Source organism: Pararge aegeria, chromosome Z (genome assembly GCF_905163445.1).
Source record: "Pararge aegeria chromosome Z, ilParAegt1.1, whole genome shotgun sequence".
In the NCBI taxonomy this organism is placed as follows: Eukaryota; Metazoa; Arthropoda; class Insecta; order Lepidoptera; family Nymphalidae; genus Pararge; species Pararge aegeria.
Window position 1 is genome coordinate 16,485,502 of NC_053208.1, and position 20,594 is coordinate 16,506,095.

A 20,594-nucleotide genomic window follows, 5' to 3' on the forward strand; every position below is an offset into this window, starting at 1 on the left:
AAGGGCGAATATACAAAGAAAAGCACGTGTTATTGTTGTATTTTCATTATAAAAGGACAAACATTGTGAATTTGTAACAACGGTCGACCTTTCTGAAGTGCCTTGTTTGTTATTCTTTTGATGCGCTACTCATAACTTGATGTGATTATACTTAAGCTTAAAGCTATATTTAGATAAGTACATTAGGTTACGGGGTTTGGCAGTGTTCCTGCAATGTTGTATAAGGAATTACGAAGCATTTTTTAATTCTAATTAAAACCACTGACCTCTATTATGTGCTATAGAGGTCATTGTTTAAAACCCATTTAAATCAGATTAAAAAGTAAAGAACAGTGACAGTGACAATAAAAGATGTTCGATGCATATTATTCAGATAAAGTTGGTGGCAACTATAAATCAAAAGAAGAAGAAAGTTGGTGGCAAAAAAATAAACGCCGAGATGAACACTAGAATCCGACTCTTCCGAAATAAGTAAAAAGCATGTTAACAATCACAAATTTAGAAGCCGCTTGAGTCCAATCAAAACTTTGTCAAAAACTAGCAGTAGCAGAATGGATGATTTCTTCAAGAACCTTAAGCAGAAATTATCATTTGAAAATTTGCAAGAATACTTGGCCGACGGTAATCATAAATACTTAACACAAACTTATATAACTGGTTTTATATAATGTTGGGTTTATTTGCGATACCTCGAAACAATACACTATTTTTTAGCATCTTTAATCTGTAGGTATTTTTGTACGACTCTCGCTTCTGCCTTTCGTCTTGTTCGCGTAAATCATCATCATCATCATATCAACCCATTTCCGGCCTACTAAAGGGCACGTGTCTCCTCCCACAATGAAAAGGGTTCAGGCGGTAGTCCAGTAAACTAACGAAAAATCAGCCACTAATCCACACTGGGCCAGCGTGGTGGACTGCGACTTCTCATTGTGGGAAGAGAGACGAGACGAACCCTCTGATAATAATCGTTAACTAACTTTATTCAAGCCCGCAAATCTCTTTAAGAGAGACTTGTACCCTTTGGGATATAATTAATAAATCTGAAATTATGAAGTTTGAGTGATATTGATAAGTCACTAGTTTAACATGACATTTATCGTTCCATTAGTAGTGGCTAACGTAACATTGATACTATAGTAATCATAAATGTAGCTCCGCTAACTCTTTAGAAGATAAAAAAGAATCTACAGTGAGAAAGTTGAGGTCTTGACTCGCCCTCGACCCATATTTTATTCATTAAAGTTTCAATTTCCGTGTGAAATTAAAACATTCGGTGATATCATTATCAGGTGGTTTATAACTATATTCGATTATAATTTTTTATTCAGACCATGAATTTGAGGGACCAAGTTCAAAAGAAGACAAGCAAAATGTACGTGAGGACGTGTTTACTAATAGCGTTTCTAAGGACCGGCAATAGGAAAAACCTTGTTACGCAATTTTACAAAAGCCAAATGGGCCGAGTTCCATAGTGGCAAAAGTATCAAAAATTTTAAACCCGCCTGCAAAGATAGCCATTGGTGAGTCTGCAGACAGCTCTAACCAGAACACAGAGGAATGAATCTAAAGGCTCTGAGAAAGAAAAGTCTAATCCGGCTGTAGATCCGTCATTGTTATTTTAAGAACTTTATGGAATCTAAACAAGGTTATTTTGTTTTAAATTAATAAAGCCTCAATGATCAAGTTTTTTTTTTACTTATATTATGCTCATGAATATATGTAACACATGTGTGTCTGTGTGTGTGTGTGTGCGTGTGCGTGCAGGCGTGCGCGTGTGCGTGTGTCAAGGAGCTCAAGGTTATACTCGTCCTTATATAGTCCTAACGGTTGGATTGGAGGCTAAGTTGGTCCTTACTCCTCAGGCGTGCCCATCAGAACCTAGTTGGAGCATGTGGAACCACCTCACCTGCTAGTTTAATGAATATACAAGTCAGAAGTAACAGGTACTTACTGTGCCATGTGGTCCCTCGCCTAGGAAAGTAACCGGTCGCATGCGCCCCCGCGGGAAATCCAGCAGGGGCGCCACCCCGTTTGGGGGCTCGGCTTCTGGTAATTTGATAGAGGTGAAGAGTTCTGGAGCAGGGCGCTCGCGTTGGAAGGACCGTTCGTGGGGATATGTCTGAGAACAAAAAAGTATTCATTAGTAAAAAATCGAGAGAATCCTGAATTTATTTATGATATACGTAAGAAGTTATACTTGATTAGCGTAAATTAGATTTTTTCCATCATATAACACTAGTCCAACAATGTTGTATTTGTATTCTAAAACTTTACGCTATTGTCAGTGTACATTATAGTCATGGTTTGTTGAAAAAGGAGGGGGTTGTTACAACTGTGTTATGATCTGTGAATGCTCAAAAAAAAAACAGTCCTAAAAGCAGTTATATTTTTCAAATATGTTGCTCGGAAAGCTTGCGTTTGTTTCAATGCGTACAGGTAGGTACGTACCTCGTACTCTAGGTTTAATCGGGTTGTTTGACGCAACGAGCTTCCGGGCTCCATTACAATCCATTAGTCAATTAATGTAAAGCTTAAAAAGCTACTGTATATTGACCGTATTTATGGCAACCATTATTTAGTGGTAAAATTTTGTTCGGACATAAATAGCCCGTACGCAGCTTAATTGCTATCCCCCCTACTAAGAACATGTAACTCACGCCCTTAGATGAATTATTGCCATCTGATGCCGATAAGTTGCTCCAATGCCGTAAATATCGAAGGTGCGGTAATTGACAATAATATTACAGTTATTTAATTTATGGCTGTACAATAATTGTTATTCTGGACACCAGCAAAATAGTTCGTAGATTGATAACAAAATGTTTTTTCCAAAAATTCACGATTTCTTAGCACATCTAGATGTTCTTAGCCTTTTGATCATTTTTCTTACCTTAACAATAAATTGAAATTTAACTTCCGTTAGTTCGAGCTCTTTATTGATTATTAAGTAGAGTATAAAGTGTCACTAGCACAAACTGAACCAGTTTAAGGATCATAGCGTACACCATCGATAATATTATGATGTGTTGAATAAGGATTATGTATGAGTTAAAGTTATGTTATATAGTTGGATATATTTTATGGAAGATGCGGAATTTTCAGTTGTATTTTATCCTATACGTCAGCAAAGACAAATAATACTTATTTGTATAATGTTATAGATCTTTACTACATTAAAGATCTTTGTTGTTGAGAATCGGTAAATATATGATTATTTTACATCCTTGTTTCGAGCTCCAACAACCCTATAGTAAAGCATTACCAAAACACCGGCACGTTTGGAAGTCTCTCAACTAATACCGTCCTTACCCATTTATCATTTTGCAAACAACCGCATAATATCCCTAATGAGTAAAATCCAAGCATACCTTGGGCAATACCATTAATATTATAAAACCCCGCCTTTCCCTTTACATCTCCCCATGTCTTTATGTTTCGCTAGCAACGAGGCGGTGAATGCGTAGGTACAATGTAGATAATATTAAATTTGCGGTTTTATCTCAAGTCGAATCCTTCGCTCAGGTATACCGTCCATTAAATAATCACTCTTTGGTATTAAGACGTGCAAAATTGTATTCATTTTTATTAAGACTACGAGGAAACTGTATACCCATTAGACATTACAATTAGATTTTTACATATGGTACTTCAACTTTGTAACGTGTAAAATGAATGTTGAAACACTTCTATAATTGAAAATATTATTCATATTTTAAATAATTTATGAGTAACGGGCAGCTGAAATCTGACTACTTAGTCATTAATTGCGTATTTTAATTGAACGATTTAATAATGTGGCTGGTCATTATACCTACTTACTGATGTTAATCCCTATGATTCGTCGCGAGGTCGCTCGCCTGAATATTAATTCATAATCGCCTGAATAAAAATTTATCTTTATCGTCGTTATGGATGTAAATAAAATGAAAAAATTATGAATAATATTTCTACTGGTAATATTCTCCGAAAATAACTGTAAACTGTAAGCTTGGCTTTCAAGTTTTTAAGTATGTAATAAGTAAGAATTTGTTGTTCCCTTCAGGTTGTATCAAGAATTTCGAGGCACAAAAGTTTCTGCGGTCGAGTTTGAGGTATCATAATGGGGTTTGCTGTTCATTTAATATACATTAGGTTATAAGGTTCGGGTTATATTGGTCGTTGGTCGATAATAGCTCGTTAGTGAGTTCACTCACGATTGTCGTGGTAGTTTTGCTTCTCATTTCATGGTTTATATTTGAAAATTCAAATTCTGTGTGCAAATATTAAAGAATTTTTCAATCCGTACTTTACGAATTAGGGTAAAGAATATTTAATACATGTGGGCAGTGGGCAGCGACCCTGCTTTCTGAGTCCAACGCTGTGGCTTCGATTTCCACAATCGGAAAATGTTTGTGTGATGAACATAAATGTTTTTTAGTGTCTGGGTGTTTATATGTATAAGTATTTATGTATAAATATTATTCATAAAAATATTTATCGTCTTAGTATCCATTACACCAGCTACGCTTACTTTTGGGCTAGATGGCGATGTGTGTACTGTCGCGGTATATTTATTCATTTAAAACCTATTTAATACAACCATAATCATAAAATATATTTTACGAGGTCCGTGAAATATATTTTTAACTTTTAACTATATAGTATTTTCCCTTTAATTACATCGAGTTACACCATTACACCGTTTTCCTGAAAAATGTGTCACTGATATTTTCTTATATCTATATATATATATATATATATATATAAATGTTATGTTAGTTATGTACGCTTCAAAAACTCAAAAAGTTCTGCAACGATCAAGCTGAAATTTTAGCATGGTATATAATACGCATCAAGTATTGTTTTTATCTATTTTTCTCAATCATTCAATCACAATGTGCCACAGCGAAGCGTGGCAGGGTACAGCTAGTTTCGTATAAATGTAATACGCTGAGTGAATTATGCTGGAATTTTAACTGGCATAAACCTCCTTGTGCTGTGGTCTTACAGGGATGTTCGATCCAAAAGTTTTTTTTTTTAATTTCTGAATTTTCCCTAGTCTGGCTATATACATAGTTGCCATCCTGCCATCAAAGACGAGCCGCCAAACAATTTGAAGTTCCAGTACGATGCCGCGTAGAAGCCGAGGAGTATAGGTTTATTGTATCTGCCATACCCCTTACAGATTAGGCCGCTACCATCCTTCAGACTGCATCACCGTTTACCTCCAGGTGAAATTGAAGTCTAGGACTAACTAACTACAAATTAGCTGTATAATTTATTAACTGGCGATTATATTAATATTAGTCCGTTAGGTGCTATTTATTATCTATTAGTTATATTTAGATCTGTAGAAGAGGCGAAACGCTCTCTTTCTTTAAAATTATCTTTGATATGTTTAACATTTTATGTAAAATGTATAAATTTAGGAGGAGATGAAACGACCGTTACAACAATTCATTATTTAATTCAACATTGTCACACCCCTACTCCTGGAGGGGAGGTGGGGGTGTTTTGGGACATGTGACATATTCACGTGCCACTCGGGGGTACTTACGGTAGGTAGTATTGCGGTACGCGCCGTATGTTACATGTAATGGAGTGTCCGCAGAAAGATATTTAAGCGGTGAAATAATGCATTAAAATGTATATGTAGTTATTCTGTTTTGTATTCAATTATCAGAACACCTGTTTCAAATTGAAAATTATAAACGAAATGCACACTGTTGCACAATATTTTCTAGATAATGTAATCAAATAGTTCGCTATCTCTTCGTCAAGTTTTAATAATAAATATAATAATGATTGCAGGATTACCCGTGCACCCGGCTTCACCAACCGGTGGGTGCAACGGAATTCGTATTTAACCGTACACCCATTAAATTCATCAGTAACAAATCAAAGGAGAGAGGGAATAAGAGCCCATAGTGACAGTGTGAACCATTATTTGTTATATGTTATACTAACTAATCCTATGTTATGCCTATATACTAAAAGCCTAATTAGTTTGGACGCCAGGAGGGTTTTTGATGAAGGATCGGAACTCTGCCAAAAACCAATGGACCTCGGCTAGCTGATCTCAGGGATTTAGTGATTTTATGGTGCCAAGGTTAAAAGGGCATTTATTTATAAATTTAGCTCGTGACAGCATTCTCACTCGGTGGTTAGTAATGGTGCAGTCCAATGTGATACCGGGTTAACCTGTTAGGGAGAACTGCCTAACCCCTAAGAGGTCACTCTTAACCGATTTCTACGCGGCATCGTACCGGAACGCTTGGCTGCAGGTTGTTGTGGCCAAAGCCACCCACCAGACCACACCAGAGAATGATCAGAAATTAAAAAAATTAAATTGGTTTACAGCGCTCATCACTGCGCCTGGGCGGTTGGCAAACTTTAAACGTGGATTTACGGTGTAAAATTGTTTAAGAACAGCTTTCCACAGGCTGTGCCGTGCCACGTGCCTAAAATGTGAATATTCTAACTGTGAGAAGCCTTTATCACCAGTTTTCTTGTTAAAAACTGCCACTTAAGCAACTCGTTTAGACGATCATACAGCTTAAGGTGCAAAATGCTCGAAGCGAAGAAAAATAATAGCGCCCGTGTTTTATGTGTGGACATAGCTACTAACATTAAATTCTTGTGATGTGTACGATTAGTTTAGTAGCGCATGAGCAGAGCTATTGGATGATAGTAAATACCTAACGAGTATGGGCACTTAATATTACTTCACCAATAATTCTTTCATACAAAATACGTCTGACATCTATAAAGATCTCCCGATTCCAGCCCTGCACGATGTAACATAAACCCACTTTAAAGCTTGAGGTAGGCGTTTAACAAAGTTACACGTTTATAAAAAAACTACATCGAACGTTTTTTTTTATTCTATGACGACCTATTTTCCTTTCAACTTAGCGCAAACTTTATGCTGGGAGTGAGTGTCACAATTTATACCAATAATACGTGGCTTAACCAGGTCAAGCTACGCCGTAAACTGTAATAAAACGCTGCGAATTTTCCTATTAGCTGACGCTGCCATTCAAAGAGCAAAGCGGATTTATTTGTATAGAGCGCAGAGGTTTATGGCCAAAAGATTAAAACCATAGGACCTTTTTCAATTATATTAGCTATACTTTTTTTTCATTTTCACTGTCATGGCGGATCCTAATTTAGTGGACGAAGTAACTTTTAAGTGACGTTGACGTACGAAAAACTATTTTTATTCATTAATAATTATTTCTATCATTATAATAATGGTGCAAAAAATTCAATGTTACAGAAAGCGGAATTTTTAAATTAGTGTACTTTAAAAAATTCTTTTATACAAGGTTATGTAAAATGTTCATTATTATTTTATATGAATAACTGACAGAAGTCAGGAACGCATTATTTCAGTGGATGGATTATAATGACCATGAAATGCGGATTAGTTCTAAATTGATTGTATAGTTCAGTTTATATACCAATACTACTAATTACATTAGTGTTGCTTAACATTAAACTTATTAGTAATTCACATGCATGCATCATGTGGTATAATTATCACTGCACTGCAATATAGAAGTATATTTAACATTTAAGTCCATCCACTGTCTGACTGTTTGAAATGGCTAATCTTAAAAAATACAGAGCAGAATTTACTGAGGTTTTTCTCTTTGTAGATAGATTGTCTCTCAAAGACGGTTTACGTTGACATTAGCTAACCTATTTACAGCTATTTATTTTTATTGTTCTTTACTTTAAAGATCTTTTTAAGAAGATTTTTTTCAAAAGGTTTCATAAATCATCAAAGAAAAATGGGTGCATTTTATGGCAAATACTCTTTCAACTTCTTTTCGTACTTCTTTTGGAAGAGGTAATAGCCTATATAGGTCTAGACTTAGTTTTTACTTTCAAGGGACCGAGTTTGAATTCCAGCACACATTTATGACTTTTCTGTTATGTGCGCTTAAAACAATTAAAATATCACTTGCTTCAACGGTGAAGGAAAGCGTCGTGAGGAAACCTGCATAATGCAAGAGATTTCTCCATTAAGTTCTTAAAGGCGTGTTGAGTCCACTAATCCACCTGGACCAACGTGGACTCCGGCCTAAACCTTTCTCATTGCGGGAGGAGATCCTCCTCCTCATAGTGGGCCGGTAATGGATTAATATGAGAGAGAGAGAATTATTAGAGATTGAAGTCATAGATTTGTTAAGATTCATCTCGCTTTTGTAGTAATATCATGTGTTGACGGACTTAGCTCAAACCTTTGCACGATAACTCTTAGACTTAAACCTATGATGATAATGAATTAATTTAGTATTATCTAAGTTTTTCGAGTAAATTAACGTATTTTATTTTGTGTTGCCATTCGTTGAACCCCGGGTAGGTCAGTCAGTTATAACCAAAGTAAAGTTTTAAGTAGCTTAGCTTGACGAAAAGCGATTTAAATAAGGAGCGAAGGTGAACATCCTAATGATTAAAGTGAACATTCGCAGTGTAATTTAGTGTACTCGCATTTACATTGTTATGCGCCCAACTATAATTACAAAAGTATTTAATTTAGAGTGCAGAAGCGGAAGTTGGTGGCACTCTCTTACTGATGAATGTAAATGTAACAATGCTGATATAATACGTTGGTAAAGAATTACAGTAATTTTTTTTATTTGATATTAAAGCTTTTAAATCTATAGTAATATTATAAAAAGTCATATGGCCGGTTTCACTAATAACGAACAAGCAAATGCCTAAATAATTAACGCCTTATCTAAGGCGATGCCTAGGCATACAACAATCGTTTATCAATACTTATCATCTACGAGTTGGTGAAACGTGTTTTTTTCTATAGACTTCGCCTAAATCCTTTGACATTCAGTTTAGGCGATGCCTAGGTTTAGTGAAAACGGGTTTCTTAGGTCATAGGGAATAATCTACTACACCGATAATGAACATTCTATAATAGAAAATTACATTATTTGTGAGCCTTATAATCCCTGAGATGCGAAGCTTGTGCTCAGTAGGACACTGAAAGGCTGATGATTCTAGCCCCGGAAGCCTTGATGAGTCCCCAGGGATCCAAACCGGGACCTCCCATTTAAAAGACCACAGCGCTCATCACTGCGCTAGAGAGTTCTTAAAATTAATTATTATTATAACCGACAAGTTCTGTTAGAACTTTGGCAAGAATGAAACTATTCAAAGTAAATTGAAAATAAATAGCGTACGCTGATTCGAACTAATTAATTTTAATTTCAAACTGTGTCGTGTGACTTGGCAGTTGTTTAGAGAAAAGTGTTAAATCGACGTATATTTAGCGCATACGTATACACAAATACGTACCTCAATCTAATATTTATGAATGCTCTGACCGAATCGCAACAATACTTTGCTTCTTTCACCGCTTTTCGAGATTAAAACGACAAAGACTTGTTTAAACATAAAATTATACGCATAAAACATAAGATAATTCACATGAGTGCGTCCCCGGAGTGCTGCTAGAAAAGTTTCCATAAAATAGTTTATAATATCCCTTCCTCTACTAGCTTGAATATTTTGCACGTCGAGTGAAAGAGAGGGGCATACAAGCTATTACTTCGATGTACTAGTACGGCTTTCCAAGTTGATGTATTAAGGCGTTCTAAAGTTTTATCATCAGGAATATTTCTTTTTAAACGTCATGAGATATTTAACCTAAAAGTCAGGCGTTTTTTACAATTATTTGGGATTAATCGAAAAATTACAAACACGTTTTGAATCCAATAGAAATGGCAAGCAAATTTTGTAAATGATATACGCCGTGCATTACTTTAATCCACTATCAAGTGAAATATAAAACTGCAAGTTGAGAATTAAACAAGATAAAATATATCCATGGTAAGTCGTATAATAGAGTATTTCAGTGAGCCTATAATTTTTAAGGAATTTATACCCTAATCTAATCAGTAATTTTTACCAGGAACATAATAATCCAATTAGTAAAAAAAGTGCTTTTGATAGCAAGCACGTAAGTAGGTCAACAGTAACGCAAAGATTTTTGTGACATGCTAAACGAAAACTTCTAATGTGCAAGTTGTAGCAAGGTAGTTTACTTGACGTAACAAAAAAAATTAACCCTAATGTCTTTATCTAACCTGCTCTATGGTATTTTTATTTCTGTTAGTTTTTTCTATTGTACAATAAAAGTCTATTCATTCATTCATTTATTCAACTGCTACTGTTAAACAATTTATTTTTTATACAGACGACCGGCTGGCAGGCTGAACGGTTGAACGCTTTTTCATCGAATGTAGTCTAAAAATGTAAACTAAATAATACTTCTACGCTGTTCGTTTCGCAAAATAGTCTAGATTACTTATAAATGATTATAGATGACGTAGGTATCTATGTTGCCAACTTGCGATGTCGCAGTGTGCTATGCTTTAGACTCTTGGTAGTATATAAATAGTGGCAAAGCTCGGGTGTCTAGAGGATTTCTCTCGACTTTTATGGGATACCCTCATCAGACATCAAATTGGAGATCAAGAGACCACTTCAAGAGACCTTTCAAACCATGAAATAATTTCCTTATAGGTTCACAGTTGTTGCAATACGGCAAACCAGCAAAAAAATACATACATAGAACATATGACCTCTTATTTTTTTAGTATCCGTTGAAACAGTGACTTCAAAGAAGTGATTTATCTAGGTCTATTGGGATCAATAAAGTACTTTAATTTATCTTTAATTTAAAATTATTTTTTCAGCATATCATTGGGCTAAAGATATAGCAGAGTGGTATCCTAAAGACGGTAAGAGAAGAAGGGGAAGACCATTTCGAAGGTGAGAAAATGACTTAAGAGCGACAGCAGGGCCTCTGTGGACAAGGAAAACCCGATCGCGAAGCATGGAAGAACCTGGGGGAGGCCTATGCTAAAGCAAGACAATCAAGCGTAACCGGTGTCTCCATAGGTAAATAATCAGTAAGATAAGATTGTTGAAAAGGCTATAAATAAATAAAAATATCGGTTACAATTCAAAATAAAAGTACAACAGCAGCCGAGTAACCGCATATGTTTATGTCGCACTCCACAGCGTAATTAAAAATTAAGCACCACCGGGCCCAGGTGTTCTTCAGGAAAATGCATTAATTAGGATCCGGTAAAAACAAGCTCTGTAGTGGTACACTAATTACCCGAGTAACGCCACTGCTGTAGCGAGCCTCGTTGTTTTACGGTTTCAGGGTCAAGATGAACTTAACTTAGACAATAATACTGTAAATCCTACTAATGTTTTACGTAGATTTTACTTAGAATTTGAATGTGACAGTTTCTGAGAATGTATAGATATTTCGTACTCTTTCACGAAAACATTAAATTCAAATTCAAAATCTTTTATTTCAAGTAGGCCTAATTAATAAGCACTTTTGAAACGTCCAGTCAGTCTGTTCGTAGTGACTCTACCACCGGTTCGGAAGGCAGATTCCACTGAGAAGAGCCGGCAAGAAACTCAGTATTACTGAACGGATTTTAATGAAAACTTTACGGTAAGCGTTAGCTTACACATAAGAATAACGTATAAATCTAGTAAATAGCTGAGAGCTATCTTGGCTTGCGCTGCATAAAACGATAGAGTTAGGCTAAGATGATGTCAATGTAAATGTCAATGTCAAATGTCAAACTATCAATAGCCTATACCAGTCCATCGCCGTACTAAAGGGAGGGTTTGCCCGTAATTTGGACTATAGGAAGGGAGATAATGTATGGGGATAGTTCATTTTAAAGTCCTAAAAAATGTACCTGCTGCTGCGGAAGCTATTATAGCGAAAATAGTGACAAACGTTTAAAAACTGTGTTAAAATGGCGGTGTCCAAATGAAAGAATCATACTCTTTGTATTGCCATAACCAGAGCACATTCGCGGTCGCAGTCGGATATAGTGACGCCGTATGCATTCCCGGCCAGCAATAACATAAGTGTCAGGTTGCGTTCCACATGTGTCCATACAATTTTACACTATTTTTCTATAATATTCTCTCTCCTTGGAAAGCGGTTAGTAGGACACCACCCAGTAAATGTATTACTAACACTCGATTTATACAAATTATTATAAGCTCAAAGCATTTTAGTTTTTTTTTTTGGTTTTGTAAAGTTTGTATGAGTAATCTCAAACACAAATGACTATAGCCCCAAAGTATTGTAATGAAATCGAAATCGAATGTAATGTGAAGTACTGTTAAAATATTATCGAAACCTTTGGGCGCTTGTTATAGTAATCCGTGACCATTTGACTTTTTAATACATTGATTTAATATGTTGCTAATATTTTAATGTAACACAGTTCATGTTTTGGTTGTCACTGCGAATTTTTTAAGACAACTTTGTACAGTTATTTTTCTGAAGTATTGACATCAGGAAGAAAATTGAAGCAAAAGATTTTTATTATTATAAAAACTGTAATACCTTATAGAATTGTTACTCCCTCTCCACCTAGCCGTATATAATTTATCATCAAAGTTAGCAGTTTAGGCGCTAAGATATACCGACTTTACATAAAATTGGCACATTATCGCCAACTTTACTGAAGAGTGTGCCTAGCAGGGATACCAAACTAATTCGTAAAACTATGTTGTTTTACCCAGTAAAAGTGCCTAACGGAGTCAATGAGATATGTGAGGTAACTGTGTGAGATATATGCCCAAGGTAGCTGAGCTATGCAGTTCGTTAGCTGGTTAAACTATTTGACATGTGTGTGGCTGGCAGATGGTAGCTCATATTTCTCGTCCGCGTTCCGACAAAAGACTTAGGTATGTATTGCCGGTGTAATTGACAACTGCATATTTTAACTTTGAATTAACTTTCTTATTTTTCTTCTTCCATAATGACTTGACACTTCCCACTATAACTTACATCGACCACAGATTATGCATAATCTTGACTAAACGTACTGAGTTGCTTTATTTCCACTAACCATAAATCACCAGTTAAAAAGAATTGCCAACAGTTGTTTTTCTGCTTCTGAAGCCAACCACACACATACATTATAGAGTATATAATACTATACGTTCGTATTTGAGGAAACTAAATGACCGGTTACCAGTCAGAGGAGCAATTTAATTGACCCAGCTACTCTCAGGATTATACTGCTGATCCTACAAGCAGCTGTGCTAAGGAAGTGCTGTTAAATATAATGGTTGAAAATTTAAGAGTTTAAGAGTTAAATCTTAACTGAGCACGAAATGCATTTTGTGATGAAAATTTTGACACGTCTTAACGTGCAAGGACTATCCTCTATTTTGTAGTGTCAAAACAAAAATATTAAATGGTTTAAGCATGCCATTTTATTTATAAAAAAAAAGTAAAAACGAACTCAGACACGTTTTTATTAAATTCCTATTATGTGTTTTCGGTTTGGATTCATTAGACAAAACAAAAAAAAATACATCAAAAGTAAAGAGAATAATAACTCTATGTAAATAAGACTGATTACTGAATCACAAAAAAAAACAGTCTATATCGAAATTGAATATCTCATTTTGATAAAAGAAACATCCTTAAAGGCGCAACCCTACACATAATCCTTGAGTGGGCAACAAGCATACGTTGTTTGAGCAAACTCCGGTGTCATTATAAAATACGGGCCGCAACGTGGATTCACTTTGAGAAATGGGGGGTGGGCTCTAACACCTGGTGCCCGGAGTCATGGAGCTACAAACTCCTTTAGCGTTCTACGTTTTTGTAAGTTGAAAGTCACACGAATAAATTTATCACGCGCTCCGAACTGAGCGGTTTTTTAAAATAGTTACCTCGTAAACTGGTGGGACTTAGCATTTATTATTCAGTAAAAAACAACGTGTGTTAGTGCTTCTAGAAAATTTATATTGTGACGATTCGATTTTACATTTTATGATGTAACTTTGTGGAATGTGTGCTGAAAAATTTTACTGCATAATAGTGTAGACTTAAATGGCACGTACATTTTTGACGCTTAAATATATTAAGCAGACAAAATGACCGATAAAATAACCTCGTTTGTACATTTATGTACGCTATTCACTACACATTCATCTGATTTTTATAACTCGCCAGAAAATTTTTCTATATGCATGCTAAATATTTCGATTATAAATTTAATCGGTTGAGCCTGAGCTCAAAGCTGTAAGCCTTTACATGGGCCCTTTTAATCATCTTGTTATCACGTTAGCGCACCTGGCTTAGAAATAGCGTATGAAATTAATTTATATTCAAAATTGTATTTCCTGTAACAGTGCAACGTAAATCATTGAGCCGCTTGTGTTCACTGCTTCAAAATTAATTTTCATAGGCTTTTACACGGTACACGTCCCACAGGAATTAAAGTTGCATGTAAGCGTATGGAACATACTTAACATCAATTCCTATTTGTTGAATCGTTGCATAATTTATTCGTTGATTAACATGGATGCTATACTTAGTTGAATATGCCAAAATCGATTGGAATAATGTATTTATGAAATAGCTCATAAACTATACACGGTTACAATATTGATCACTATGATTAAACTGACATAAGTAGTTGTAATTATAAACGACATACGTTTAATATGTAAGGTTTTCTCACGGCCTGTAGAGAAAGCTGTGTGTACGATATCCATAAACTTAAACAAATACGCCAGTAGTTCCTAGGGTACCTAATAGTGTAATTGAGTACAGATTTTTTTCATAATTAATAAAATTGCAGTTTTTTTATGTTTGAATAAAAATCACAAAATTTTATATAGCACTATGATTTTCATAAATAAATAGTACATATGTTACAAAAAATAGATATTTATTGGTATTCTCAATTCATCATTCATACAAAGTGACTATTCAAGTATTTTGAAACACAGTGTCTGGAAGCTTTCAAATGATTTTAACGGCCCTTCTCGTTTGTAAATATTTCCACCACTAAAATATATCTATCATATCGCAAAATGACATTGCAACGTGAACATGAAAAACGCATCTAAACGGTCCATTTCAAAGCAGGCTTTGTCATTTACACTGACAGATGATGGGAATTCTATTTCTTAAATAATATTGTTTACTTTACAACTCATACTTATAGAAGGTTCAGTTATATTAGAATTGATAACCTAAAGATATGCCGCTGCGCCTGGGCTAAAGAATTCTCAGGTCAAGACTGGAGTTCGGAAGTTGGCTGTATACACCCCCATGGGGCTAATATTCTTTTGTTCTAGAAGAGAGGAAGCCTTTGCTCTGCATGACAAATCAACCTAGAATTGCCTTATTTATACTAAAATAATCTTGCTTTATATTATGTACTAGCGTACCCAGCCCGCTTCACCGGGCTAGATTTTAGTTTATTTTATTTAAACAATAAACTTACATAATTAAATCTTTAATTTAAGTCTCATAATATATTAAATCATTTATTTCTCTCCGTATTCATTCTCTTCTATTCTCTTCTCGAGCGGGTGAAGATCATTATCTACACCCATGTACACCCAACAATAGAATATCATCATAGTTAATAAAAGCTGTATTTGACAGTATGACAGTTCAAAATTAGGAGTGCTCCGATCGTCACCAAACTTTACAGGATTACTCGCCAGGTCAATCCGGACATTCCCTGAAAGTTTCATTGAAATCGGTCCAGCTGTTTCGGAGCCTATACGGAACATATCCACACACTTTCTCTTTTATATATATAGATAGATATATAGTAAATTTGTACATTGAGTCAATACCAAACCCCTAAAATGGGGTTTTCAAATATTAATAGAATCACTGTGAAGCCACGTAATTAAGTGTTGTATCTTTTGTGCACTCTTCAACCGGCTCACTGGTCCGAGCGGTTGCTTTGTTCCATATTTTTGTGTTTGCAAGGGGAACAATGTAATATGTTTCGATTATCATTTTTCTGGCTTCGTTTGGATTGAAAAATGCTCACAGTTTCGCTTCTGTTTTCCTGTCATGGCAGGTTTCTTTTTTCCGTTATAAATCTCGTTTCCGGTGCCATATCGCGTACGAGTATGTAACACTTTTATATTTTTTCTGAATGCACGTTGCACTGTTTACATTATAGCAGGCTTGATGTATGGTATGTTTAATAAAAATACTATTAAAGAAACTTACTTCAGATTTTAAAGCAGAATTAAGTGATTTATACTGGAGTCTGGTGAGCGCAAGAAATGTCAGAGCGAACGAATTGAAAATAAAATTTTATCTTGGTTGAAAGAAATCGTATCTTATAGAAATGCGTGAAAATACATATAATTTCAATAGTTAAAAGTATTGAAGCGGGTCGAATCACCATCAACTCGCGTCTTATATGTAATTAAAGCAAGATAAAGAAGAGAGACGTGTTACTTGGGCCTTGCCTTGAATAATAGGAAAAGAATAATGAGTGCAATACAATTATTTAACATTTTAATGTTCATAAATAACCATTTCTCTATCTAATATTACAAAGAGGAAAATATTGATCTCTAAACGCTTGTATGTATAGTATAAACTCTTAGTTGCAGGCTAAATTTTAGTTCTAAAATGTCCGAAATAATAGTGTTTGTAAAGGAAGCCAAGAGTAAAAACGCTAACTATTCGTAGCTCGTAGCAGCACGTGCGCTACAAAACAGTCCCCTCATACGTAAATTCTATGTCCTACAAAAATTAATTTATTTGACCTAAGAAAAGTCGATAAAACTACAATGAGTATTTATAAATATGCTCCAATAACGCATTTTATGTTGAAAACAATTGAAAGGGTCATTTGCAATCGTCACATAAAGGTGTAGAATAGTTTTTCTCACAAAAAAGTAATTATATTAACAAGACAATCTCTATCTCTTTAAATGTCTATAAACTTTGCCTTTGATTATATTGTTGGAATGCATATTTTAAGAGTTAATGAACAATTTTAAGAATTTCGTATCAAATCTGTGGCGCTTGATCGCGCAGACTTAACTTGGAATCACTGAGGTTGACTGGTAAGTTTACGTCTATGAGTACGCAGTTCGATATGATAATATTATAACTTTTCATTACAACCCTTCGGAACCTCTAGTCTACAATACACATAATAATATATTGTGTGCGTTCTCGTAGCATATCAAGGACAGCAGAATTGTGTAGATCTCTTCACTTAACATGTTTAATTGAGCGTCCTCTAAATTGACCTGATTAATGTATATGCGCGCATTCTAGGATATTTAGCCGTGTTGAGTCAAGTCGCCTTATTCACGGTCCACTACTCGCCTTCAAAGTCACTGTTGATATTTGCCGTGTAGTCTATTAGCATTCGGTATATGCTAGTTCCTCGTGTACTCTGAATTGTATTTGCTTAAATAGATACTATACGTATAAGCCTCATGACAATGCTTTCGATAATTTCTATTACTTGATTCTTGGAAACAAAGTTCCAGGGGAATATTGTATAAATGACGTAATTAGTATGGAAGTTATGTTGTATTTCTTATAATACAATTGTAAATTTATTTCATGGTGATAACACCTGCCATTTATATTTGTAAAAAAAAAATTAGAAATATAATAACACTACAATGACCAAAAATTTAATATCAAAAGTAAGCTCATTACACTTATATCCGAGTGATAATATAAAAAACAAACTGATAATTAATATTAATGTTTATTCAGATGGCAAAACAAGAAACTGCAACTATTAACTGTAAAAAAAATATCTTTACCTTTGCTCAGACGAAGGTGATGAGTAGGTATTCAAAACGTTGAACGCCCTTTCAAAACTGACCACCCCAAAAACTTAATTCATTCAACTTCAACATCATTCACTTACAGTCGAAGTAATAATTCGTTCTATCCATAGTTTGCTACACTGCAATTGGTGTCGAATAGTTTATAGTAGTAGATATAGTAGTATGTTCGAGCACTAAGCTAGAATTTCTGAGGTAATCGCCCGGAAAAATGTGACTTTGGGTATTTATGACACGCTTCAGAAGCGCGTTCGAGTGGATTAATCTTAGGGGATACAGTCTATGGACTTCAGTAGTTGTAACTTGTAACACTACAGACGTTGTCAGAGGTTTAAGATTTTATAAACATATTTAGATTTAGTTCGTGTTGCGATTAACAACATCAAAAGCCACGATAGAGAATCATATTCAAGAAGTGAAAAACGAAGAGAAAAGGAGATAAATAACTCCAACATAATACCATTTTTCTTGATACATTTTAAATAATTTGAAAAGCCACAAATTAATATGTGCAAACGGTATTTAAAAAATTGTTTCCACACAATTTCTTCATCACAATTGTTTGGAAATATCGATAACCTTTGTATAGATGAATCAATAAAAACTTTAATAATAATTTAAAAGTAAGCCATTGACCTTTTCTATAAATAACATAAACGCAAGATCTATGTTTTTAATAAATAAAACAGTGCTGCTTAAGCAAACATAAAATGCAAGTGAATAAGTTCCCAGCAATTCATCTTGTTTGCAGTTCTAAAGTAAACTAAGTGGAACCGGGTAAACCAGATATAACACAATTATTTGACTTATCATCCGCAGTTAAGCAACGCCGCGTAAGTACGAGTAATTTTATAAAGTAAGTAAAATAAAAGTAGTATATTAAAGAGGTAGTAATCAATACTACCTCTTTAATAGATTTTAAATTGGAGTACAGTTAAAAATGTATTTCTAATGCATACATCATTGAAAATAATAAAAGTTGTCAATATACTTAATAAATAAATGGTATTTATATAGCTGTAGTAATAATATAAAAAAGGATTATTGGGTGTGAATAATTGCTTTAACCAGGTTGCTTTTGAAATATTTTTGAATGACAATGTGAGAGGGTGATATCAAAAAGAACATCCGGCTTAGTTTGTTGTGGGTTCTTCTTATACCAGGGAGCGTTTGTTACCCTCGTAGCTTTAGTTTTAGGTTTACGAATGTAGTATTATAGCAGCTTTTCTTTATCACATGATAAAGAAAAATAAATTATTTTAGTTGTTACTAATACCTGATAACAGTATTTGGTGCTACGGGGTTTTATAATATTTATATTATTTAAATGCTATTATTTTTTTATTTATGATTGAACTCTTTTGGTAACAGAAAGGAATTCAATGTAACACTACTCGTTGTCTGTAATTTTATCAGCTTCTACTTATTAGCATATAATTGTCTTAGATCATATGTTAGGATAGCTGTTTGACGTCCTAAAACTCATTCGTCTTCCGTCGAATTCCGTCCAATTTTTTAGCTTTAAATATAATTTAAATTAAGTACTTGAGTTGTGTTCACTACAGTTTTTCTGGATATAGGGCAAAGGAATCGTTAATGTCAAACCTCAGCATAAGATATCTATACTTATAATAAAACTGTAACTGGATGATTTCTGTACATTTAATATATTTTAAAAATTTTGATCGGGGGATGCTTTATAATTGATACTGAGTCCAAAACAGATTTTTATTTAATTTTTGTCTGTCTGTCTGTCTGTCTGTCCGGGCATGACATGAAAACTACTGAATGGATTTAAATAAAATTTGGTATAGTGGTAGCTGGTATTCCGGGTCAACATATAGGATACTTTCTATCCCGATAAACAGTAAATTTCCTCCGGGAAACGGGATGAAAATTTTTATCAATTTTACTTCATAGCTCCGTTAAATTTGAACCGATATTAATAATTCTTTTTTTATTTGAAAGTGTTTACTAAGAAGCATATATTGTCTAATTTTAATGTAGATCTGATAAATGTTGTCGGAGATAAAGGACATAACTCTTCACAGATACTAGCAAGTCGCAAGGCATATGGTACAACGATCGAATGCATGCATACCATCCTACTGATATTATAAATGCGAAAGTTTGTGAGGATGGATGTATGGATGAATGGATGTAAGTATGGATGGATGGTTTTATTGTATATTTTACTATGGTTTTTAAGATATTGAAACCTCTAATAACCGATTCGGTTCAGACGAAGTAGCGCGGGTCAGCTAGTATTTAATATATTTTAACTGTAAACGCGAATACCAATTTCTGAACAAGTACATACAATTTAATTTCCATTTAATCCTGTTAGAGAAATTTAAAAAAGTGTTATAACAATCTTAACAGAAAATTGAGCTATAAAATGAAAGAGAGATTAACCAAATCCAAAGTTTCAAAAAAACGAAAAAACAAACTATTTAGCTTTATTTCTAGTACAGATAACATAAAGAATATTATGACTGTTATGTCTGGGTCTGAAATAGACGTAATTTTAATGACTTAAATAAAAATAAACGACCGCTTTTTGTTTGATAACTGAGAAATCATATTTACTGTTTACGCCACACGACAAGTTGGCGATGTTGCGACTAACGCATCCCTAATAAAAGATCACCGACATCATGGCTTGGGGTTTAATGTGATGCAACAGTGCCCAATCAATTACCTATTTGTTTTGCTGTCATTATAACGGTAATATATTCAGCTTTCGTCGTCAGCACTCTGAATATGGCTTATAATTTTTTAGGGATATGTAAATGTGTACTGCCTCGTTGGTCTCGTGCTTAACATGTTCATTTACGAATCATCAGGCAATTGGTTTGATGCCAAGTATTGTTAGGTAAGCCGTCGCATCGGTCCGTATCTTATAACCAACATATAATTGTAATCGTTAAATACCTCCAATC

General features: G+C 34.4%; 1 protein-coding gene across 1 annotated transcript in view; it reads right to left on the bottom strand.

Moving 5' to 3' along the window:
- LOC120636323 (epithelial discoidin domain-containing receptor 1-like) overlaps positions 1 to 20,594 on the bottom strand; it is a 94,447-nt gene that overhangs the window by 13,216 nt on the left and 60,637 nt on the right. The window contains exon 11 of the mRNA XM_039907754.1: positions 1,955 to 2,122. Coding sequence (XP_039763688.1) covers positions 1,955 to 2,122 — 168 coding nt within the window. The remainder of the gene's footprint in view (positions 1 to 1,954; positions 2,123 to 20,594) is intronic.